Source organism: Prionailurus bengalensis, chromosome A1 (genome assembly GCF_016509475.1).
Source record: "Prionailurus bengalensis isolate Pbe53 chromosome A1, Fcat_Pben_1.1_paternal_pri, whole genome shotgun sequence".
In the NCBI taxonomy this organism is placed as follows: domain Eukaryota; kingdom Metazoa; phylum Chordata; class Mammalia; order Carnivora; family Felidae; genus Prionailurus; species Prionailurus bengalensis.
Genome location: NC_057343.1, coordinates 80,554,684 through 80,572,566, shown reverse-complemented (window position 1 = coordinate 80,572,566; position 17,883 = coordinate 80,554,684). Strand labels below are relative to the sequence as shown.

At 50.7% G+C, this 17,883-nt stretch overlaps 1 protein-coding gene across 1 annotated transcript in view; it reads right to left on the bottom strand.

The window, feature by feature from the left end:
• Window positions 1-17,883, bottom strand: part of COL4A2 (collagen type IV alpha 2 chain) — a 173,557-nt gene that overhangs the window by 68,857 nt on the left and 86,817 nt on the right. Inside the window, exons 5-6 of the mRNA XM_043573741.1 lie at window positions 2,525-2,659; window positions 2,394-2,438 (exon numbers count right to left, since the gene is read on the bottom strand). Coding sequence (XP_043429676.1) covers window positions 2,394-2,438; window positions 2,525-2,659 — 180 coding nt within the window. The remainder of the gene's footprint in view (window positions 1-2,393; window positions 2,439-2,524; window positions 2,660-17,883) is intronic.

Here is a 17,883-nt window from a genome sequence, read left to right as displayed (position 1 = left end):
TGTCGGGGTGGGGGAGGGGAGGGAAGGCAGCATGACCAAATGTCTTTTGAATAGCTAGGAAGTCAGGCTGAGTTAACGACCTGCCGCTTACGTACTACGAGACCACGGCCTATTTTGCTGTTTCCTCCCACGGCACGTGTTTAGATATATGCCATCTTCTTAATCTCTCTAAAATTTTGCTTTTGCTGACAATGGACCAAGCATACATTCCAGAGTGGATTTTTTGAGGCCCCATTAGGATGCCTTTTACACTTACTTTGAGAAATTTGGGACATTTCAAGAGAAATGAACGAATCCTACATAGAGTGCCTGGACCCTGAACGATATTAAGAAACACAACGAGAAGAGTTGCATTTTAATTTCGTTGTCTACCTCTCATCGCTCTCCTTTAGACACTCAAAGCCGCTGCTTTAACTGGGACCCTCAGACAGGCACAGATCCAACAGCCAATCCCCTGGTAGACGAGAGAAATCCCCGCCGCCCTGGAAACCACGGGGTACCATCCATCTCTCCAGCTGAGAGTGCAGCCAGCTGCCTTGGTAGTGGCCAACTACAGGCCTTTTTTTAGGGGTCTCTGAAAGCCGATCCTTCAAATTCAGCCTGAGAAAACAAGTCCGGTGGGTGCTCTGCTCACGATCTGTGCGGTCTTCTGTGATGCTTTTCGTAACTCGAGTTCTTCACTCCTCTCCGGAGTGATCTGTCTCCTGTGGGCCTTTCTTGCTCCCTTGGAACTGATCTAAGTCATGTGACATGGCATGTCAGTCAGACGTTAGTTGGAGACTGTTCTTCAAAGAAAAATTGCAATTACCTTGAACTGACCGCCCGTCTCGTGTTCAACATCTAACTGGACACGGCTCTTAAGATCTGACTGCACATCACATTTTATATATGGCTCCTAAGTGGCTAAAATTAGCCCGGGGGCAGATGGCACATGGGTCCACGTATGTGCAGTTCCAGAGTCCTGTGGTCAGCGGGCGAGGCCATTGTCAGCAGCACGGAGATTCTGTGGAAACCGCTCGGTTACCTGCTTACTGTGACCACTCTCTCATGTGAAGATACTGCCTCTCCAACTTGTGAACTATTTCGTCCTCAGAGTAAATGGGCATACAGTGGAAAAACCAAATATGACTCAGAGCAGCTATACTGTTTTTCCACATCCATCCTTTTAAACTCAGATTTCGACTTCCAGAAGACAAAACCGACAAGGCGGCCCAAAGAGCTCAAGAAAGCGGTTTAAGAATAGGTGGTTTCGTTGCAGGCGGTTGGTAGGAAAATGCTATCATTATTTGTTTATCCCTGAAAATCTACAGATTCTTTGACTCTGACTAATGGGGAAGTGACTACCTTACTTGTTCACACAGCTGTGTGTCCTAACTGGGGCGTGTGAGCCCCCGTCCAGGGGACGCTCCGGGTCAGGTCACCGTCACGCGGGCCTCAGGTCTGCGTGTGGCCTGTCTGTAGCCCTGACCGCCTTCCTGTACCGCTGCACAGCCTCCTGGGTGTGCAGCTGGCATTCTGAAGAACCTCCTCTCTGTGATGCACAGCCTCTCTGTGATGGCTCTTCTGTGTTCCCTCCTACAAGGCGGCTGTCCTGCTTCCACAGCCCCGGGAATGCATCTGTTACATGTGCACACGCGTGTAGATGTGCGTGCTAACACAGGGGCAGGGGGTGTGGGCATGTGGGGTTAAGGGCTCGGATGTGTGCACACGAGGGAGGTTCCTGAAGCAGATGTTCTCAAACCTCAGCAGCAGGCAAAAGCATGTGTCATAAACACATCTGTCCCCGCGGCTGGGATCCGTAGGAGGCAGACCCTGGGAATCTGCTCACGGATCCTTGTGAAAGAGGTTGAGAGACAGGCCGCTGTGTTTATTATTTTTTTTTTATGCCACAAGAAGTAAAGTAAACTAGGTTAGAAAAACACATTTTATTGCATTTTGAGATTTTCTCATGGACAAACCCTGTCTTTTCGTCTCACTTACGCATGGTTCACTAGAGAACTGGGGAAGCGTCACCAACGTCCAGCAGAGGGCGTCCTCCCACCCACCATCTCGGCCGTGCCCCTTTATGTTCAGGTCGCTTTACGGTTCCAACAAAATGTCAAGCCGCATTCTGACTGAGCACATCTAACGTGCTAGCCTTCCGTTACAAAACCAGGTCCGGTTTTCGCCGAAAACCGGCTTCGATTCCGAAGCCAAGTGCAGAAGAACGTTTACAAAGGAACCGATCTGTGCCATATTTGACTGGACTCCAGGGGAAAAGGGATGCACAGAGAGCCCTACTTCATTTTGTAAACTAAACAGGAGGCCTACGTAGAATGCTTCTGTAACTCAGGAGCTTGCTTAGCATGTGTTCGGTGTTTTAAAATCCTACAAAATCTTAACAAAACACTTACGGGAATTCCGTCGGCACCAGGGAATCCGGAAACGCCTCTTGCTCCCTGTAAGGAAGGCAGACAAGCTTACTGTGGGCCGGGACACCCACTGCCCGTCGCAAAAGTGGAGGGAACATGAGAAGTCATCATACCACATCTCCTTTCGGTCCTGTGATCCCTGGTGACCCCCTCTCGCCCTTGTCACCTTTGCGGCCCTGCAGTCCTGGGAATCCCTGCAGGCCTGGGGGCCCGGTGTACCCCTGGGGGCCCACTGGCCCTGGCTGGCCCTGCAGAAACAACAGAGTTTAATCACGGTTAATAACAACGGACGAGCGTTTTCCAGCGTGCTGCTTTTGAAACGACGCTTTTCATTCTCAAAGAGCTATGATGTCCAGGGAACGTCACATGTAGACAGTTCTATCTCCTGCCACAATTGCCACAGAGTGACTTCTGGCTAAGAAAGAAGGCCTAGAGTGTTAAAAGAAAAAAAACCATGTTAAATGTGAGAAAAAAATATCATCCTAGATCACTAATGTCGCGTTACCGTGAAATGCTGGCATTAGGTTGGGATGAAAGAATCAGCTTACTTGGCTTTAAAAAAAAAATTCTAATGTTTATTTATTTATTTTTGAGAGAGAGAGAGTGAGAGAGTGTGAGCAGGGGAAGGGCAGAGAGAGAGGGAGACACAGAATCTGAAGCAGGCTCCCGGCTCCCAGCTGTCTGCACAGAGCCCGACGCGGGGATCGAACCCACAGACCGTGAGATCATGACCTGAGCCGAAGTCGGACGCTTAACTGAGTGAGCCACGCAGGCACCCCTTACCTGGCTTTTCTTTTTTTTTTTTTTTAAATAAAAAATGTGTTCTCAGTTAACAAGAAAATTCCAAACAGATTTCCAATATTTTATCTCTACTCAGTATAATGCCTGTAACAGGATGGAAATGTATATGGCACTCAGGTATCAAAGTGATCCCCAGATGTTTAAGTGATCAGATAATCTCCCGTCTACACACATACCACATGCACACACAGAGAAACATTAAAGGTGTCTGAAGCCTGTAACAATCCACGCCCGTGGCCATCGGACATGAGTGGCCATTATTTAAAAAAAAAGACAAAATGATGTGCTGGTGAGCACATGGAGAAATCAGAGCCCTCGGCACTGCGCGCGGGGACGTAAAACGGCACGGCCGACTTGGAACAGGATGGTGGGTCCTCAAAAATTAAACAGAGAATTGCTATTCCGTCCAGCAACCCACTTCTGGGAGAATCCTCAAAATCGCTGGGAGTGGAGACCGAACAGGTGCTTGGACGACTTGTGTTCGCTGTAGCATCTTCCCCAGCAGCCAAAGGGCAGACGCACGGCGTTCCCTGGGAGACGGTGAGTATACAAAATGGGGTCCATCCACGCCACGGGCGATTATTCACCTGGCCGGGGGGTGTGGGGGCCTCACCTCCTAACACTGCCGACGCCTGTGGACGTGGGGCTCAGGTGCGGGGGAAGCGGTCAGAATTTCTCTGAGGCGGAAGATATGGATGGAGGTTAAGATCGAGTTGATGGATGAGACCTGCCCCGAAGCTCGGGACCCCTGCCTCCTCCAACAAAGGGTGTTTTGGGATGCCCCCTTAGGGCTCCCTCTGGGCCAGGTCAGTTCTGGAGATGATGGGTTTTCTTGCTCTACCCTCCTCGTGTTCCGGAGGGTCCGGTCAAGGCGGAACTCACCAGATACTCTGTCTGAGTGCAAGCATCGCAGGCAGTGGTGAAGCCAGGGTATTTCGTGTCTTTGAACAACGCGGTAAAAGGGGGCTATCGCCACTTTCTTGTCTTCCCCTCGTTGAGGAGGGTTGTGCTGGAAGGTGGGTAGCCCTGACCATGAACACACGAACCCCAGGCTCACCCTAGGCTAGCGCTCGGGGCCTTCCGCATGCTACATTTGCTGGAAGTGTGGGGACAAAACGTGCTTTGATTCTGATTTTTACGGATCTTCTCCAGTCGTAATCGTTTTTGTTTCGTTGGCACTGTTAGAATACCACCTTCTTGTGATTATGCGGTATGCCCCAAGCCCTCGAATGCCCCCAGTCATGGTGAGGCTCGCACAGCGAGCGTCCTTTTGGGCGTAAAATGTTCTTCAGTAACACTGTCACTTTTACCGTCTACAAAGTTCATCCCCATCTGGGGGGCTCACTGCACGCCTCCAACTAGGAGCGGCACCTACTGTTAACCACAGCAGAACATGTGTGTCTTCATGATGAAAAACCACATTCTTGTCGTGCCTTCAGTAACCTCTCCTTGGTTCCCTTTGATGGGAAAAGTGATAGCGACATCATGTACTCACTTTCCTGCCATTGTCAGTAAACTTCTCTTCAGCCTTTGTTTCTTGGATGGGAAGTCTGGCTTTTGGAATGAGCCTTTCCTCTTCTGAGGCGTGCTATCACTGTGAAATTCCCATAACATAACACAGACCCTTTAAAGGGGCTTCTAGCACATTCACAGTGTTCTCTACCCACCAGTTCTACCTAGGTCTAGAACATTCCCATCACTCCAAACGGAAACCCCGTACCCACTGAGCAGACACTCCTCACTGCCCCTACATTTGCTGTTTGCTCTCCGTGTCTATGGGATCTATCCATTCTGGGTATTTCACATATATGGAGTCATATGTATGATACATGACCTTTTGTGCCTGGCTTCTTCCACTTACCATAGAATTTCTGAGGTTCTCCCATGGGGTAGCACCTGCAGTACCCCATTCACTTCCACGGCTGAATCATACTCATTGTATGGAGAGACCACAATTTGTCCATTTCATCCATTCACGGGCATTTACGGGGTTCCCACCTTAGGGCCACTGTGGCTCGTGCACGTACAATTACCTGTGTGAGTGCCTGTTTTCGATTCTTCTGGGTGCAGACTTCGGAACGGAATGGCTGTGCCTTCTGGCAATTGTCTAACTTTTTCAGGAACTGCCAGACTGCTTCCCACAGTGGCTGCATCACGTCCATTCCCAGCAGCAGTTTGTGAGGGTTCCAGATTTCTCCACACCCTTGCTAGCACTTGCTCTTTTCCCTTTCTTAGAAGTTCTAGCCATCGTGGTGGGTGTGAGGATGGTGACATTCTGAGGAGTTTATCTTGAGCTTCTGACAGATGGGACATTTCACAAATTCCATCCAGCTTCCGCCCTGGGGAAGGGCCAGGAAGAGTCTGGAGAAAATCTGAATCAGACCTTCGTCCCCACGGACTGGACCCTCGCTCTTGCCCACAGTGCAAACGCTGTGCTGCTGAGGCGAAGTGGACATTGACGTCAAGGTCAAGGACCTTGCTCTGAATGTTTTAGTCATCAGGCCTGAGATTTCCCCGAGGATATCCTGCCGGCCAGGGCATCCAGTGTGTCTGTCAAGAGCAGTTGGAATGATCAGCTAATGAAAAGGAGCTTCCTCTGTGCTAATTATCACCAACTTCCACCCTTAGTGGGAAAGTCATGGTCGGAAAACCTATTTCCATCTCTTCCCTTCCTTTTGTTCTAAGTGACGTTAAAAATAAAAATTACCCCAGAAGGAGACGTCTAGTTTGAATGTCTCTGCATAAACCTCAAGGGCTCCTGAGAGTCTTGCGGCGCACTTGACAAAAGCATTCCTGAGAAACATTTCTTAAAAGCCAGCAGACGCTGTGAAAGGAGTGGAGGGACCATGTGCTGTGACCCCCGTCCCGCCAGGCGATCTGATTCAGATCTACGTGTTACTCGCTGGGAGACAGGACAAAGGAAAAAGCATCATTAAATCGCGTATCTTCTGGGATGAAGTGCCTGTTATAGGTTTTATTTTTAAAAGTCTTTAAAAACGTTTCTATTTTTGAGAGAGTGCAAGACGGGGTGGGACAGAGAGAGGGGGACAGAGGATCTGAAGCGGGCTCTGCACCAACAGCCATGAGCCCGACATGGGGCTCGAACTCATGAAGCAGGAGATCATGAGCTGAGCTGAAGTCTGACACTCAACTGACTGAGCCGCCCAGGTGCCCCCGTCTTGGTTTGAAAAAACTGTTTATCTTATTTTACCCCCATGCCAAACACGTGACAACTGTCACCCCTACTTGAGAGGAGACAGCGGGGGCTCTGGAAGGAGCCCAGTATCGTGAAGTTGGGTCGGGGAGTGGGCCGGTTCTGAAGCTTCCGTGTTCCATTACATCATTGCTGCTCTGAGTGAGGTCCTCGACATGAACCAGCTCCATCTGGGAGCGTGAGAGAAATGCGGAGTCCCAGGCTTGGCCCGGACCCTCCTGGAGCTTCAGTGACCACCCTCCCCGGGGGTTTCTTTGTACAGTAGCCCGGGAGGCTTACTGCTCAACAACCCTCCCCCTGTGACGTTCTTACAGAAGCAGGTATCTTTTAATAAAAATCTCATTTAATAAAAAATGAAGTCGGGTCTTAGAAGAACAGATGAGTGTTTACTGCATGAGGCAGAGGAAGATCTAATATTTACGTTTGTTAAGTACTATTTCTAATGAACTTTTCTGGGTCTTAGGCTTCAGTGGGATCTGCAACAGGCCAGAACCAACTTTGCTCCCTGTGAGGACGGAAGGTTGCTCATCATGTTTCCTTCTTGAAATCACTCCTGGAGCCCGTGTGGGATCCAGGGTCGGCGGTGGAAGCTGAAGTCTGAAAAGGTGGATAGAATGCGTCCAGACTTGAATACACATTGCTCAAATACCGCGGCTGCGGCCAGAATGCACTTTAAGGCCTGAGACTCTTACTAAGCTTTCCTGAACTTGGAATTTTCACTTCTGAGAACAGGGCAGAATATAATCAGCTATGTGCACGCGGGGGTGACTCCGGGCCTGCGGACGCGGACGCGAAGGTGGGGCGCTGATCATGAAGTGGGGCCCGAGAAGCGTGGCCTCACACGCGGCCCCAAGGGGGTGCCTGTTTCCATCCGCAGCTTGTTAACCTTACAGCTCTCTGTGGGGAGGAAGGTAAAAAAAAAAAATAGCTTCCTTTATCAGAGAAGGATAAAGAGAAATGTTTCCAAGGATAAAACCCTGCTTCACTGCACATCAGGATTTTTAATTTACAGTACAGTATTTTCCTGCTCGAATAAGAATAAGCTTTTCACTTACTGGCCAACATGTGAATAGTAGGAAATCCCTTCTCTTTCTGAAGTTGACTCTTCCTGTCTTGCCTTTTATGGGCAGTGGGCCCCAGCAGACACCCCATATCCTCTCCCGTCCCCTGGGGGGCCCCTCCCTTCCTCGGCTGCTGGTGGTGCGTTCCAGGCCTTCCCGGCCCTTCCGATGCTGCCCTTCTCGGTGACCCTCTGGGGATTCCAGCCCAGGTCCCAGCTCATTAGAAAATACGTCAAATGGCCCAGAAGCTGGGCAGGGCTACCTTTTAGGATCCGAGAAAACAATTCCTTCAGCTACAACTCAGACTTTGCCGCCGTTCTTAGGGTGAGCGAGTTTTTTTTTTTTTATTTTTTTAATTAAAAAAAAAATTTTTTTTTCAATGTTTATTTATTTTTGGGACAGAGAGAGACAGAGCATGAACGGGGAAGGGGCAGAGAGAGAGGGAGACACAGAGTCGGAAACAGGCTCCAGGCTCTGAGCCATCAGCCCAGAGCCTGACGCGGGGCTCGAACTCACGGACCGCGAGATCGTGACCTGGCTGAAGTCGGACGCTTAACTGACTGCGCCACCCAGGCGCCCCACGAGTTTTTGATGGCCCTGGCCGGGTGAGTCTGTACCATTTTCTGAGCTCATGATAACGTGGAGGCATCGGAACAGGACAGAACCTGTACGATAACAATCAGCAGTAACGAGCAGCCGCCTGATCCACTCGAGACAGAGCCCGTGGTCGGTCCGCCACCCTTTGTCTATGGCTTCTTTGGTATAACAGAACACCAGCCCTGCCCCAGCTACCATTCCAAATCACGGATTCCACCTATATGAGGTAGAACTATACTGGCCTTGGAAGTCCTGCTCTCCAAAATTATTTGGCACTGACCACAGCACCAGCATCTATGCAAAGCAAATACATCCACATGTAAGGAAATAAACCGTGACCCTCATCTGGCTCCACGTACACATGTGTGGTCAAAAAGGGTCACAGACCCGAGTGTAGGAGCTAAAACTCTAACTTTCTTTTTTTTTTTTTTTAAATTTTTTTTTTCAACGTTTATTTATTTTTGGGACAGAGAGAGATAGAGCATGAACGGGGGAGGGGCAGAGAGAGAGGGAGACACACAATCGGAAACAGGCTCCAGGCTCTGAGCCATCAGCCCAGAGCCTGACGCGGGGCTCGAACTCACAGACTGCGAGATCGTGACCTGGCTGAAGTCGGCCGCTTAACCAACTGCGCCACCCAGGCGCCCCTAAAACTCTAACTTTCTGAAGGAAAGCACACAGGGAAGAGTCTTAGTGACTTTGCATTAGGCAACCGTTTCTTAGACGCGCCCCAGAGATCATGAACCATAAAAGAAAAATGTTGAAAACACCAGAAGGCTTGATCTTAAAGGCACCATCAAGAAATAAAGAGCAGCTACAGATGGGGGGGCATATTTCCAGAACACATATGTCTGATACGTGACTTTTGTCCAGAGTACAGACAGAACACCCAGAAATCGAGGACAGAGACACTCGATATGAGATCTGAACCCACTCTTCCTCAGAGAAGACGACCAGAGGGAAGCCAGTCCACACTGCTGCCACCAGGAAGGGCTACGGTCAGGACAGCCCCCCAGGGGTGGGTCACCAGGAAGGACGGCGTGCCAGGACCATGCCGGGGAGGCTGCCGGTGTGATGTGGAATGGGCAGCCTCTCTGGGAAAGTGTGGCAGTTTCTTATAAAGTTAAACATCCACTTACCGTAAGACCTATAGGTAAACGTTCATAGCGGTTTGGTTTATTTCAGCTGAAACCCTGTTTGTCCAGCGGCTGATGAGTGTAGGAACTGGTACGTTTGTAAAATGGAATACCACTTAGCAACACGAGGGGGGAAATGACCTGATGTGTGCGACATGGAGGACGGATCTCGGGGCGTCATGGTGAGGGAAGCTCATCCCACCCATCCCGCTGGTAGGATGCTATGCTGATATCTGACTTACGACATTCAGAGAAAGCCAAACTAGGCACAGGAAACAGAGCAGTGGAGGCCGGGGGTGGAGGAGAAGAGACTGAGACTTTTGGGGGTCATGGACGTGTCTTCCTTCACAATTACATGTACCTGTACACGACTGTCAGTATCCACTAAATTGCATGCAAAACATTACCTCGACAAAATTAACCTAAATACCAATGAAGAGAAGAGTCTGGTAAAGACACACATTAAGAAGACAAGTCTGGGGGCGCCTGGGTGGCTCAGTCAGTTGAGCGTCCGATTTCAGCCCAGCTCATGATCTCAGGGTTCATGAGTTTGACCCCACATCAGGCTCTGTGTGGACGGCTCGGAGCCTGGAGCCTGCTTTGGATTCTGTGTCTCCTCTCCCTCTCCCCCTCCCTTGCTCACACTCTGTCTCTCTCTCTTAAAAATAATAAACATGAAAAAGTTAAGGGGCGTCTGGGTGGCTCAGTTGGCTAAGTGTCCGACTTTGGCTCAGGTCATGATCTCATGGTCTGTGGGTTTGAGCCCTGCATTGGGCTCTGTGCTGGGAGCCTGGAGCTTGCTTCGAATTCTGTGTTTCCCTCTCTCTCTGCCCCTCCCCCACTCATGCTCTGTCTCTTTCAAAAATAAATAAATGTTAAAAAAAAAAGAAGAGAAGCCTGAAGCTCATGGGCTTGTTGGATACGACTAAGTCCTTGTGGAACATTCTTACGAATGAATTTATAAGGTCACTAATATTTCGGAAAGGAAGAGGGAAGAGGGGACACTTTTAAAACGCCTTAGTAAAAAAACACTTAGCCAAATGTTTTTTAAAAATGTCTGCCAGGGAGATGAAAAAAAAAACAAAACACCCCAAACTGCAGAAACTAAGGGCTGGTCTGGAGTCCAGTCTGGAATCTGGTCTGTGGTGCGTGATGTGGACAGAAAGGAGGGCCGTCTGCACTCAGCCCGCCGAGTGGCTGGACTGGAAGTGGGTCAGGACCAAAGAGAAGGCCAGGCGGTCCTGGCCTCCACGATGCACAGTCTTCTGAAAGAACACACCAGAGGCATCACCTCTACTCGTAAGATGCTGCTGTACAGTTTTACCTGAAATGAGTCACATTTTACAGCAGAGGAGAAATGGGTCATCTCCCGGTCCCCACCCACAGGAGCAGGACGTCTGCAAACTCTGCTCCTTCTTCTAAAAATAGGCAGCACATGGGCCGTCCCACTCGATGGCTTTTACCCCAATGTGAGGCCACGCTTTTTACAGTCTGGATGTGACGCTGCCTGGCATATGTCAGAAAAGCCGAACTTCTGGGAAAGCCTTCCCCTGCTTGCGGCAATAAACACATTTCGTTTGCCCGAACGCGACTGCTTGCCTAACACACCGACTTGGTTTCTCAAGCCTCCTGGCCCCCAAGAAGACACGGAGTTGGATGTGGATGAACTGAGGGCCTCAGGGAGCCCAGAAGGCAGCCAAGAATGGGCTGGAAGAGCAGATTCTGGGACCACAGGTGTCCTGTAGGCAGGAAATGCTCTAACTGAGCTCTGACTACATGGAAAACAGTATTAGTGCCCAGAGTAACCGCAGCAAATGGCCTTCGTGTCCTTATGAGTGATACAAGGGCTCCTGGCTATACTTAGGTATCAGAAAGTGACAACCAGAATACGAGGCGATTTTGGAGTTACCAAATCAGGCAACCGCAGGTAACTAAAACAGCCGTCTACGTGTACGGCTTCAGTGGAGACCATTCATTTCCACGTGCCAAGGCTCTGCCGGTCTCCTTAGATCATACTCCTAGGCCACGCTCGAGTGTGACGTGACTCATGGCAGACCCTGTGCGTTTCTCTCACGGCCCCGTGACTGGCAAACAAGCCCTGGGGGCGATGCCTGCACACAGGGGAGCCGCAGAAGACACCCTTGTGTGGGGCCTCCCGATGCTGGCTCCCCTGTTGAGGTCATCGACTGGCCGGCAGGAGTGCGGAATGCCTTTTGGATGTTGGTGGCATGGACCAGGAGCAAGACCAACAGTTGTATCTAGCTTGCTTTTAGACTAAACACAGTCACCTGAAAGAAAACTATTCTCGAGATTGGCATTATATTGATTTTTAAAAATATTTATTCTTGAGAGAGAGAGAGAGCATGCACACGAGCAGGGGAGAGGCAGAGAGAGAGAGGGAGACACAGAATCAGAAGCAGGCTCCAGGCTCCGAACTGTCAGCACAGAGTCCAAAGTGGGGCTCGAACCCACAAACCATGAGATCGTGAGCTGGGCTGAAGTCGGATGCTTAACCCACTGAACCACCCAGGTGCCCCTGGAAATCCGTATTTTTAACAAGGTCCCCAAGCAACTCAGATGCAAAGTCAGGTTTGGGAGTCAGGGGACAAATATAATTCTCACACAGGACAGGTGAGGGGACAGCCCAGGGAGGTGGAGGTCTTAACCCACAGTTCTGCTGGCCCTCCGCCCGAGAGCACCTCATGATGTCCTTCTGATGACGCTCCAGGTGTCCCTGCCATGGTCAGGATGACCCCCTCCACTGACTCTAGGGGCCTGTATGCTTGTGTTTGTCAAGTGAATGTAAGACCTCCTCTCACTTTACAACCCAAGGACTGCTTCCTCACTCCCCTGCACAGAGGACTGTGTGACCCTCCCCAAGGTGGACAGGAACTGTAGCCCAGCAAAATGCGTCAGGATGGAACTTTCCATATTTTCAGCATTTACAATGTTTTTGCTTCCCAGAGTTAAAGAAGAAAAGTCCCGAGGGTCAGTGACCTTATTCCAGTGATTGAAAAAACTCCAGCAGGGGCCATACTGGTTCACTCTGGTTGCTTTGGATCTGATGATGCTCCTATATCCAGTCTTTGGAGACTCCCGGGGTCCCCTTGGGAGGACCTGAAACCCCCACCACTCATTTCAAAGGGAGCCGGTCTCCACAGAGCCCAAGAGCAGACTGTTTCCCAGAACGCTATGTAGTTTGGGGCCGTTCTCTTGATCCCTTGTAACATTTTGTTTTCTGAGGATAATGATTTCACTCCCTTTAACAAAATGGGACATCCCTCACCTTTACAAAGAAAACCTGGCTAATGTACCCCAAAGTAAGTCATTAGAAGTTTTAAGAGCAGTAACCATGTTTTATGCGCATTTTGTGAGAAGTTGGAAGTGATGAGTTCAAACAACGGATGCAGTTATGCATTTAAGTTCAGATCCAGCTGTGGAAAAGCAGCTTGGCTCGGAGCAAGTCAGGGCTGACGGAGGTCCCCGTGGTCACAGGAAGCATCACTGTGTGCACTGTCCTACCCTAGAAGGCTGGTTAAGCCCTGAAGGTGGTGGTTTGTCACTTGCGTAGGCCTCAGGGCTCCTGAGTGCGGGGTGACGTGGGACGCTCCCCGCCAAGTGGCCTGACGGACGTTCCCAACACCAACGTCCCTTACCTACAGGTGTTGGGAAAAGGCTTTCTGCTTGTAGACCACTTTTACGACCATTATAACGAGTTCATGGTTTCTGGGGCACTTTTGAAGCACAGTGCCAGTGCGTAAGACTGTGGGGGGCTATCGCCCTCTGGTTCTGTCCCCCAGTATGCCAAAGTGTGTCACCTACAGCCTTAGATCCCTCCCTCACTCTGCTCCAGCCCGCGGAATTACTGACTACCGGCCGGGCAGGTAATCTGGTTCTGCACTGTTGGGGAGAGGGCTTTTCAGGCGTCAGCGTGGATCACGAAGGCAGAGCACCCAGACTCATGGGGAGGGATGCCGGCCTTATCAAAACTGTGTGCGATCAGATAAAGAAAGATCAGCCGCCGAAATCAAGACCTAGGAAACCAGGCCAGGGTTTTGGAATGCCAGGACTCCCGCCCCCAGGGATTTACTTCTGGTAATCTTTGAACCACGCTGTTTTGAGGACAACTGTTAGCGATAAACGGAACACGCTGGAACCATTCTGCACAACCACTGTAACTCAGGAGGAGCAGAGGTTACGGACAAAAGGGGTGTTTCCCAACGGGGGTCTGGGAAAAGCTATAAAAGGAAGCTTTTCGACACTAGCTGAATGTTTCTTTTTAGAATAAAAATTTCACTCTGTATCAACAGAAGACACCTTCTCACTGCCTCCTCCTACACTGCCTGTCAGAGGAACGTGGTGCAGTTCCCGCGGCTGGCACTAGGTGGCAGTCAGTCGCGCTTTTGGGAGTGAGACCCCGCCCCACTTCAGACTTCAGGTTTGTCGCGTCCAAGATTTTGGGACTGTTCTGGGTGACGATGACCCCCTTCCGTGGGACAGAGGGCAGGCCCCTCAGTTGTCACGGGGAGCTAAGCTCCCAGGGGGAAAATTCTGATGAAAATGTTCACGGCAGAATTCCAACGGTGTCGAAAGAGCGTATCAAATTCCGATTTTCTCTTCACGGGGCACTTGAACTAACAGTAATTAATTATCTTGTACTTCCCTTCCCTTTTGACTTGCCCAAAGGAATGTGTTCTAAGTACACAGAAATAGCGGAGGACCCGTTAGACCCAGACCCAGTGCAGAGTTCCGGGAGACAGCAAAGTAATAAGTGCAACCAACATTTCTAGAGTGGAGCGTTCACGGTGCGGAAAACTTTCCACCAGCAAACGGATTTAATCCCCACGGCACCTCTACGGGGCAGGTGCTGTTCCCATATTGGCTCCGAGGACGGATTCGTGCCCAGCTTTGTGGGACGTGCCCAGAAGGCAATGTCGAGGCACCTACGAACGCCCCTTGAGTAACGGACATGACTTGGGACCCTGAATCATCTGTTTCACTGATCTTCACGAGGCTAAAACAAAGCCAAAAGCAATGGGCAAAGTGACAAAGCCAAACAGATGTACGCCTGGGGTTCGCGCAGACCCAACAGAACAGAGCCAGTCACCTCCCTGGGAGATTATCTGAGAACCTGCTTCTCTGCTTTAACCCAACGCTGCTCAATTGCCGCCATTTCACAGCTCATTAATCCGCCTCCTGCTAGAAAGTGACCGGGGCAGAAAGAGAAGGTGAAACTCCAAGTCACTTCTGTTACTTTTTAGCAACTCTGGTCAAGAGGTATGCGGGGGGGCGGGGGGGGGGGCGGGGGCTGCAGGCTGAGACATCAGGACACAGGAAGGGGGGCAGCTGGACGCATCCCATGACTGCGCTCTCTTTGGCACCCATGCATACTCGCTGTTGGGGGAAGACCATGTTAGCAGATTTCTCAACGGTTGAGGAGGTTTTTATGGTAAGAAGATTGGATCGCTAAGTATTTCCTGAACAAAGGGTACGCTGGATCTGTGAGAGTAAGTTTTCAGATACACGGAACTTGCTGGAAAATCACCTCTGGCAAGAATAAGTTCCTCGGGGAGAGGCCCGTCGGGACAAAGCAGAGCCCGAGACAGGAAACAGGGCCATGTACTGCCAGTGCCATTTATTTTTCTTGTTTTAAGGTTTTTAAAAATGTTTATTTGAGAGAGAGAGAGAGAGAGAGAGAATCCCAAGCAGGCTCCACACCATCAGCACAGAGCCTGACGTTGGGCTCAAACCCGTGAACTGTGAGATCATGACCTGAGCCGAGCTCAGGAGTCAGACGCTTAACTGACTGAGCCACCCTGGTGCCCCCGCCAGAGCCGTTTCTAAGGGGAGGCGAGACTCCCCTGGAGGGAGGGAGGAGACCATGTCAGAACTGGCAGCTACTTGGTTGGGAACACAGTAAAAAAGTGTGAAAGTGGCTTCTAATTGGATGTGGCAGAGATGTTACGGGACAGAGAATGGGAGCTGTTTCCAAGAGCAGGCGTAGAAGGAACCCCCATAAGAGGCGTGTAGAAGACGCTGGCAGGGGCCTGGATCGTCTGCATCGGGAGTGCAGGGCGTCCACAGTCCCCAGCCGTGTGGGGCTGTCCCAGCAGGGGCAGATGCTGGTGGTCCACCAATGACCGAGTTACAGATTTGTGCAGAGAGCTCAAAGAACCCCCAGGATGTCAGAAGCACATTAGGACATCTAAACATAGATTTACTTATGGACATGTGGAATTGTAAGCTTGGGAACAACTCCTAGAGAAGGACATAGCCTAACTTGGGGCCCAAGTGGTCTGGACCCGGTAACGTGGCTAGGTCGTGGTGAGCGGCCGGCCATATTCTAGTTCATTAATTTTGCACACTCCACGTTACCCTTGAAGTTTGGTGCTGGGGGAGGTTACGTGGCAGATAGTGAAACCAGATCAAAGTTCAGTCTCCTTATTTACATCTTTAAAAGTGTCTAACATTTTGGAAACGGTTCCACAGAGTATTTGTTGCAAAGATATTATCAATAATGACATCTAGGGGCCCCTGGGTGGCTCAGTCGGTTAAGCATCTGACTTCGGCTCAGGTCACGATCTCACGGTTTTTAGGTTCGAGCCCCGCGTCGGGCTCCGTGCTGACAGCTCGGAGCCCGGAGCCTGCTTCGGAGTCTGTGTCTCCTCTCTCTCTGCCCCTCTCCTGCTTGCACTCTCTCTCTCTCTCTCTCTCTCTCAGAAATAAATAAACATTAAAACATTAAAAAATAATAACATCTCGTGCACTGGTGGAGATTCTGGAACTGCTGAGCAGAGGCACGTGATGACAGCGACTGTCCTTGGCCACAGAGTGGATGTGTGAGCTGAAGGTCCGTGTCCGCCATCAGGGTTAAATCCCGCTAACAAAGGGCTGGCAAGCACAGTCGTGTCTGACACAGCAGATGGCTATCTGGACATCCTGGACTTCCCTCCGAAGACTCCCCGGTCTAGAGTGGCTATTTGGATCAACACTGAACACACATCCGCAATTAAAAAAAGAACAACAAACCACGAGAAATTGATCTTTTTTCAGTCTGGTGGAAAGATAATGGATGGCTCATTTGTACAGACATGAAACCCGGGGTCCTGGGTGGGAGGAAACCAAATGACATTAACACCCATTCCAGAGAAGTGACTCAGCTATGTGCTGTCCTCCTGACAGGGGCAGAAACAACCTCCAGAATGCTCGTTCTTCTCAAAGCCATTTGCCGGGAAGAGAAATAGCAATTTTCATCCACAAAATGGGAGGCGACCACGCCACACAGCCACCCCTCCAAGGCACATGCTCACTGCTGATGTGCTCCTTCGAAGACCGTGTGGCCCGAGACAAGATGCACACGGTTCACCGAAAAGACAGGGAGCCGCGACGGGAAGGCTCGGAACACAGACCTGGAGGCTGGCCGATCGGCACGCATGGTTCCTGCTGTCTGTGGGAGCTGGAAAAAACATGGCAGAGTTCATCCATCACACGGCTGGAGCCCAGCATCCTTGCGAGCTTCCCCCCAGAAAGCCCTGCCCTTCAGTCTTGGGAAGATGTTCCCTTCTGTGCTGCATGTGGCCGTGTTGTTGTCCGTCACGGTCACGGCCTTGTCGGTTGGTCCCGTTCTGCACGTGGTGGGCCACAGGTCGGGGTAACACCGTGAAGGTTAGGGGTTTCCTCTCCGCCAGTCTGGGTTGCTGACCCTCCAGTGGATTCCAATCCTAAACGCAGCGGAGGGGAAGAAGAACGTCCGCAGAAAATACAGAAAGAACACACGAGCAAACAGGAGATATGGACCACGAGACGTCGACCCTCGTTCCTACTTGTGCACGGACGAAGGAGGCCACGTCCTCACTCGTGCAGCCTGTCATGCATTTCTCTGATTTAGACGCGCTGCTGGTTATGAATGACACTCACTATCTGCTTCCCATCGGGGATTTATGGGCAACGGCCGCTAAATTCAGCAGTGATTTCTTTGAGCCACAAGATTCCTCTTTGTCAAGCAAAACAGTAGCGCTTTCTGGGACACCTCCATCTGATGCGCCAGGAAGGAATTCAGGAGGCAGAGGCTGGCATGGCTTTTCCCTCTGATAGTGATTCACTGGAAAATGATTTCCCATCAAGAACGGGCTTCCATTTCTTTAGCGGCTTTTCTGCTCGCCCTTCCATGCCCAGGACCACAAGCTGGCACCTGCTTGCTCCTGGGAAGGTCTCCAAGGGACACACCGATTGGCATGAACATCTGCTAACTTTAAGTCTCCTCTCTCTTTTTGTTTAAATTTTAACATTCATTTATTTTTGAGACACACAGAGAGAGCATGAGCAGGGGAGGGGCAGAGAGAGAGGGAGACCCAGAATCTGAAGCAGGCTCCAGGCTCTGAGCTGTCAGCACAGAGTCTGATGCAGGGGTTGAACTCACGGACTGTAAGAACATGACCTGAGCCAAAGTCAGATGCTTAACCGACTGAGCCACCTTGGCACCCCTGTAAGTCTCCCCTCCTATAAAAAACCTCCAGAAACCAAAAACCAAGGGGAAAAGTGAGGTGATTTCAAATGGTCTAAATTAATTCAACTGGACCTAGTGAACTTCTCCAGCCACCGCTGCTGCCTCTGAGCGCTGGGCTGGGACTGTGGCACGCGGGTTGGGCAGGGTGGAGGGGTGG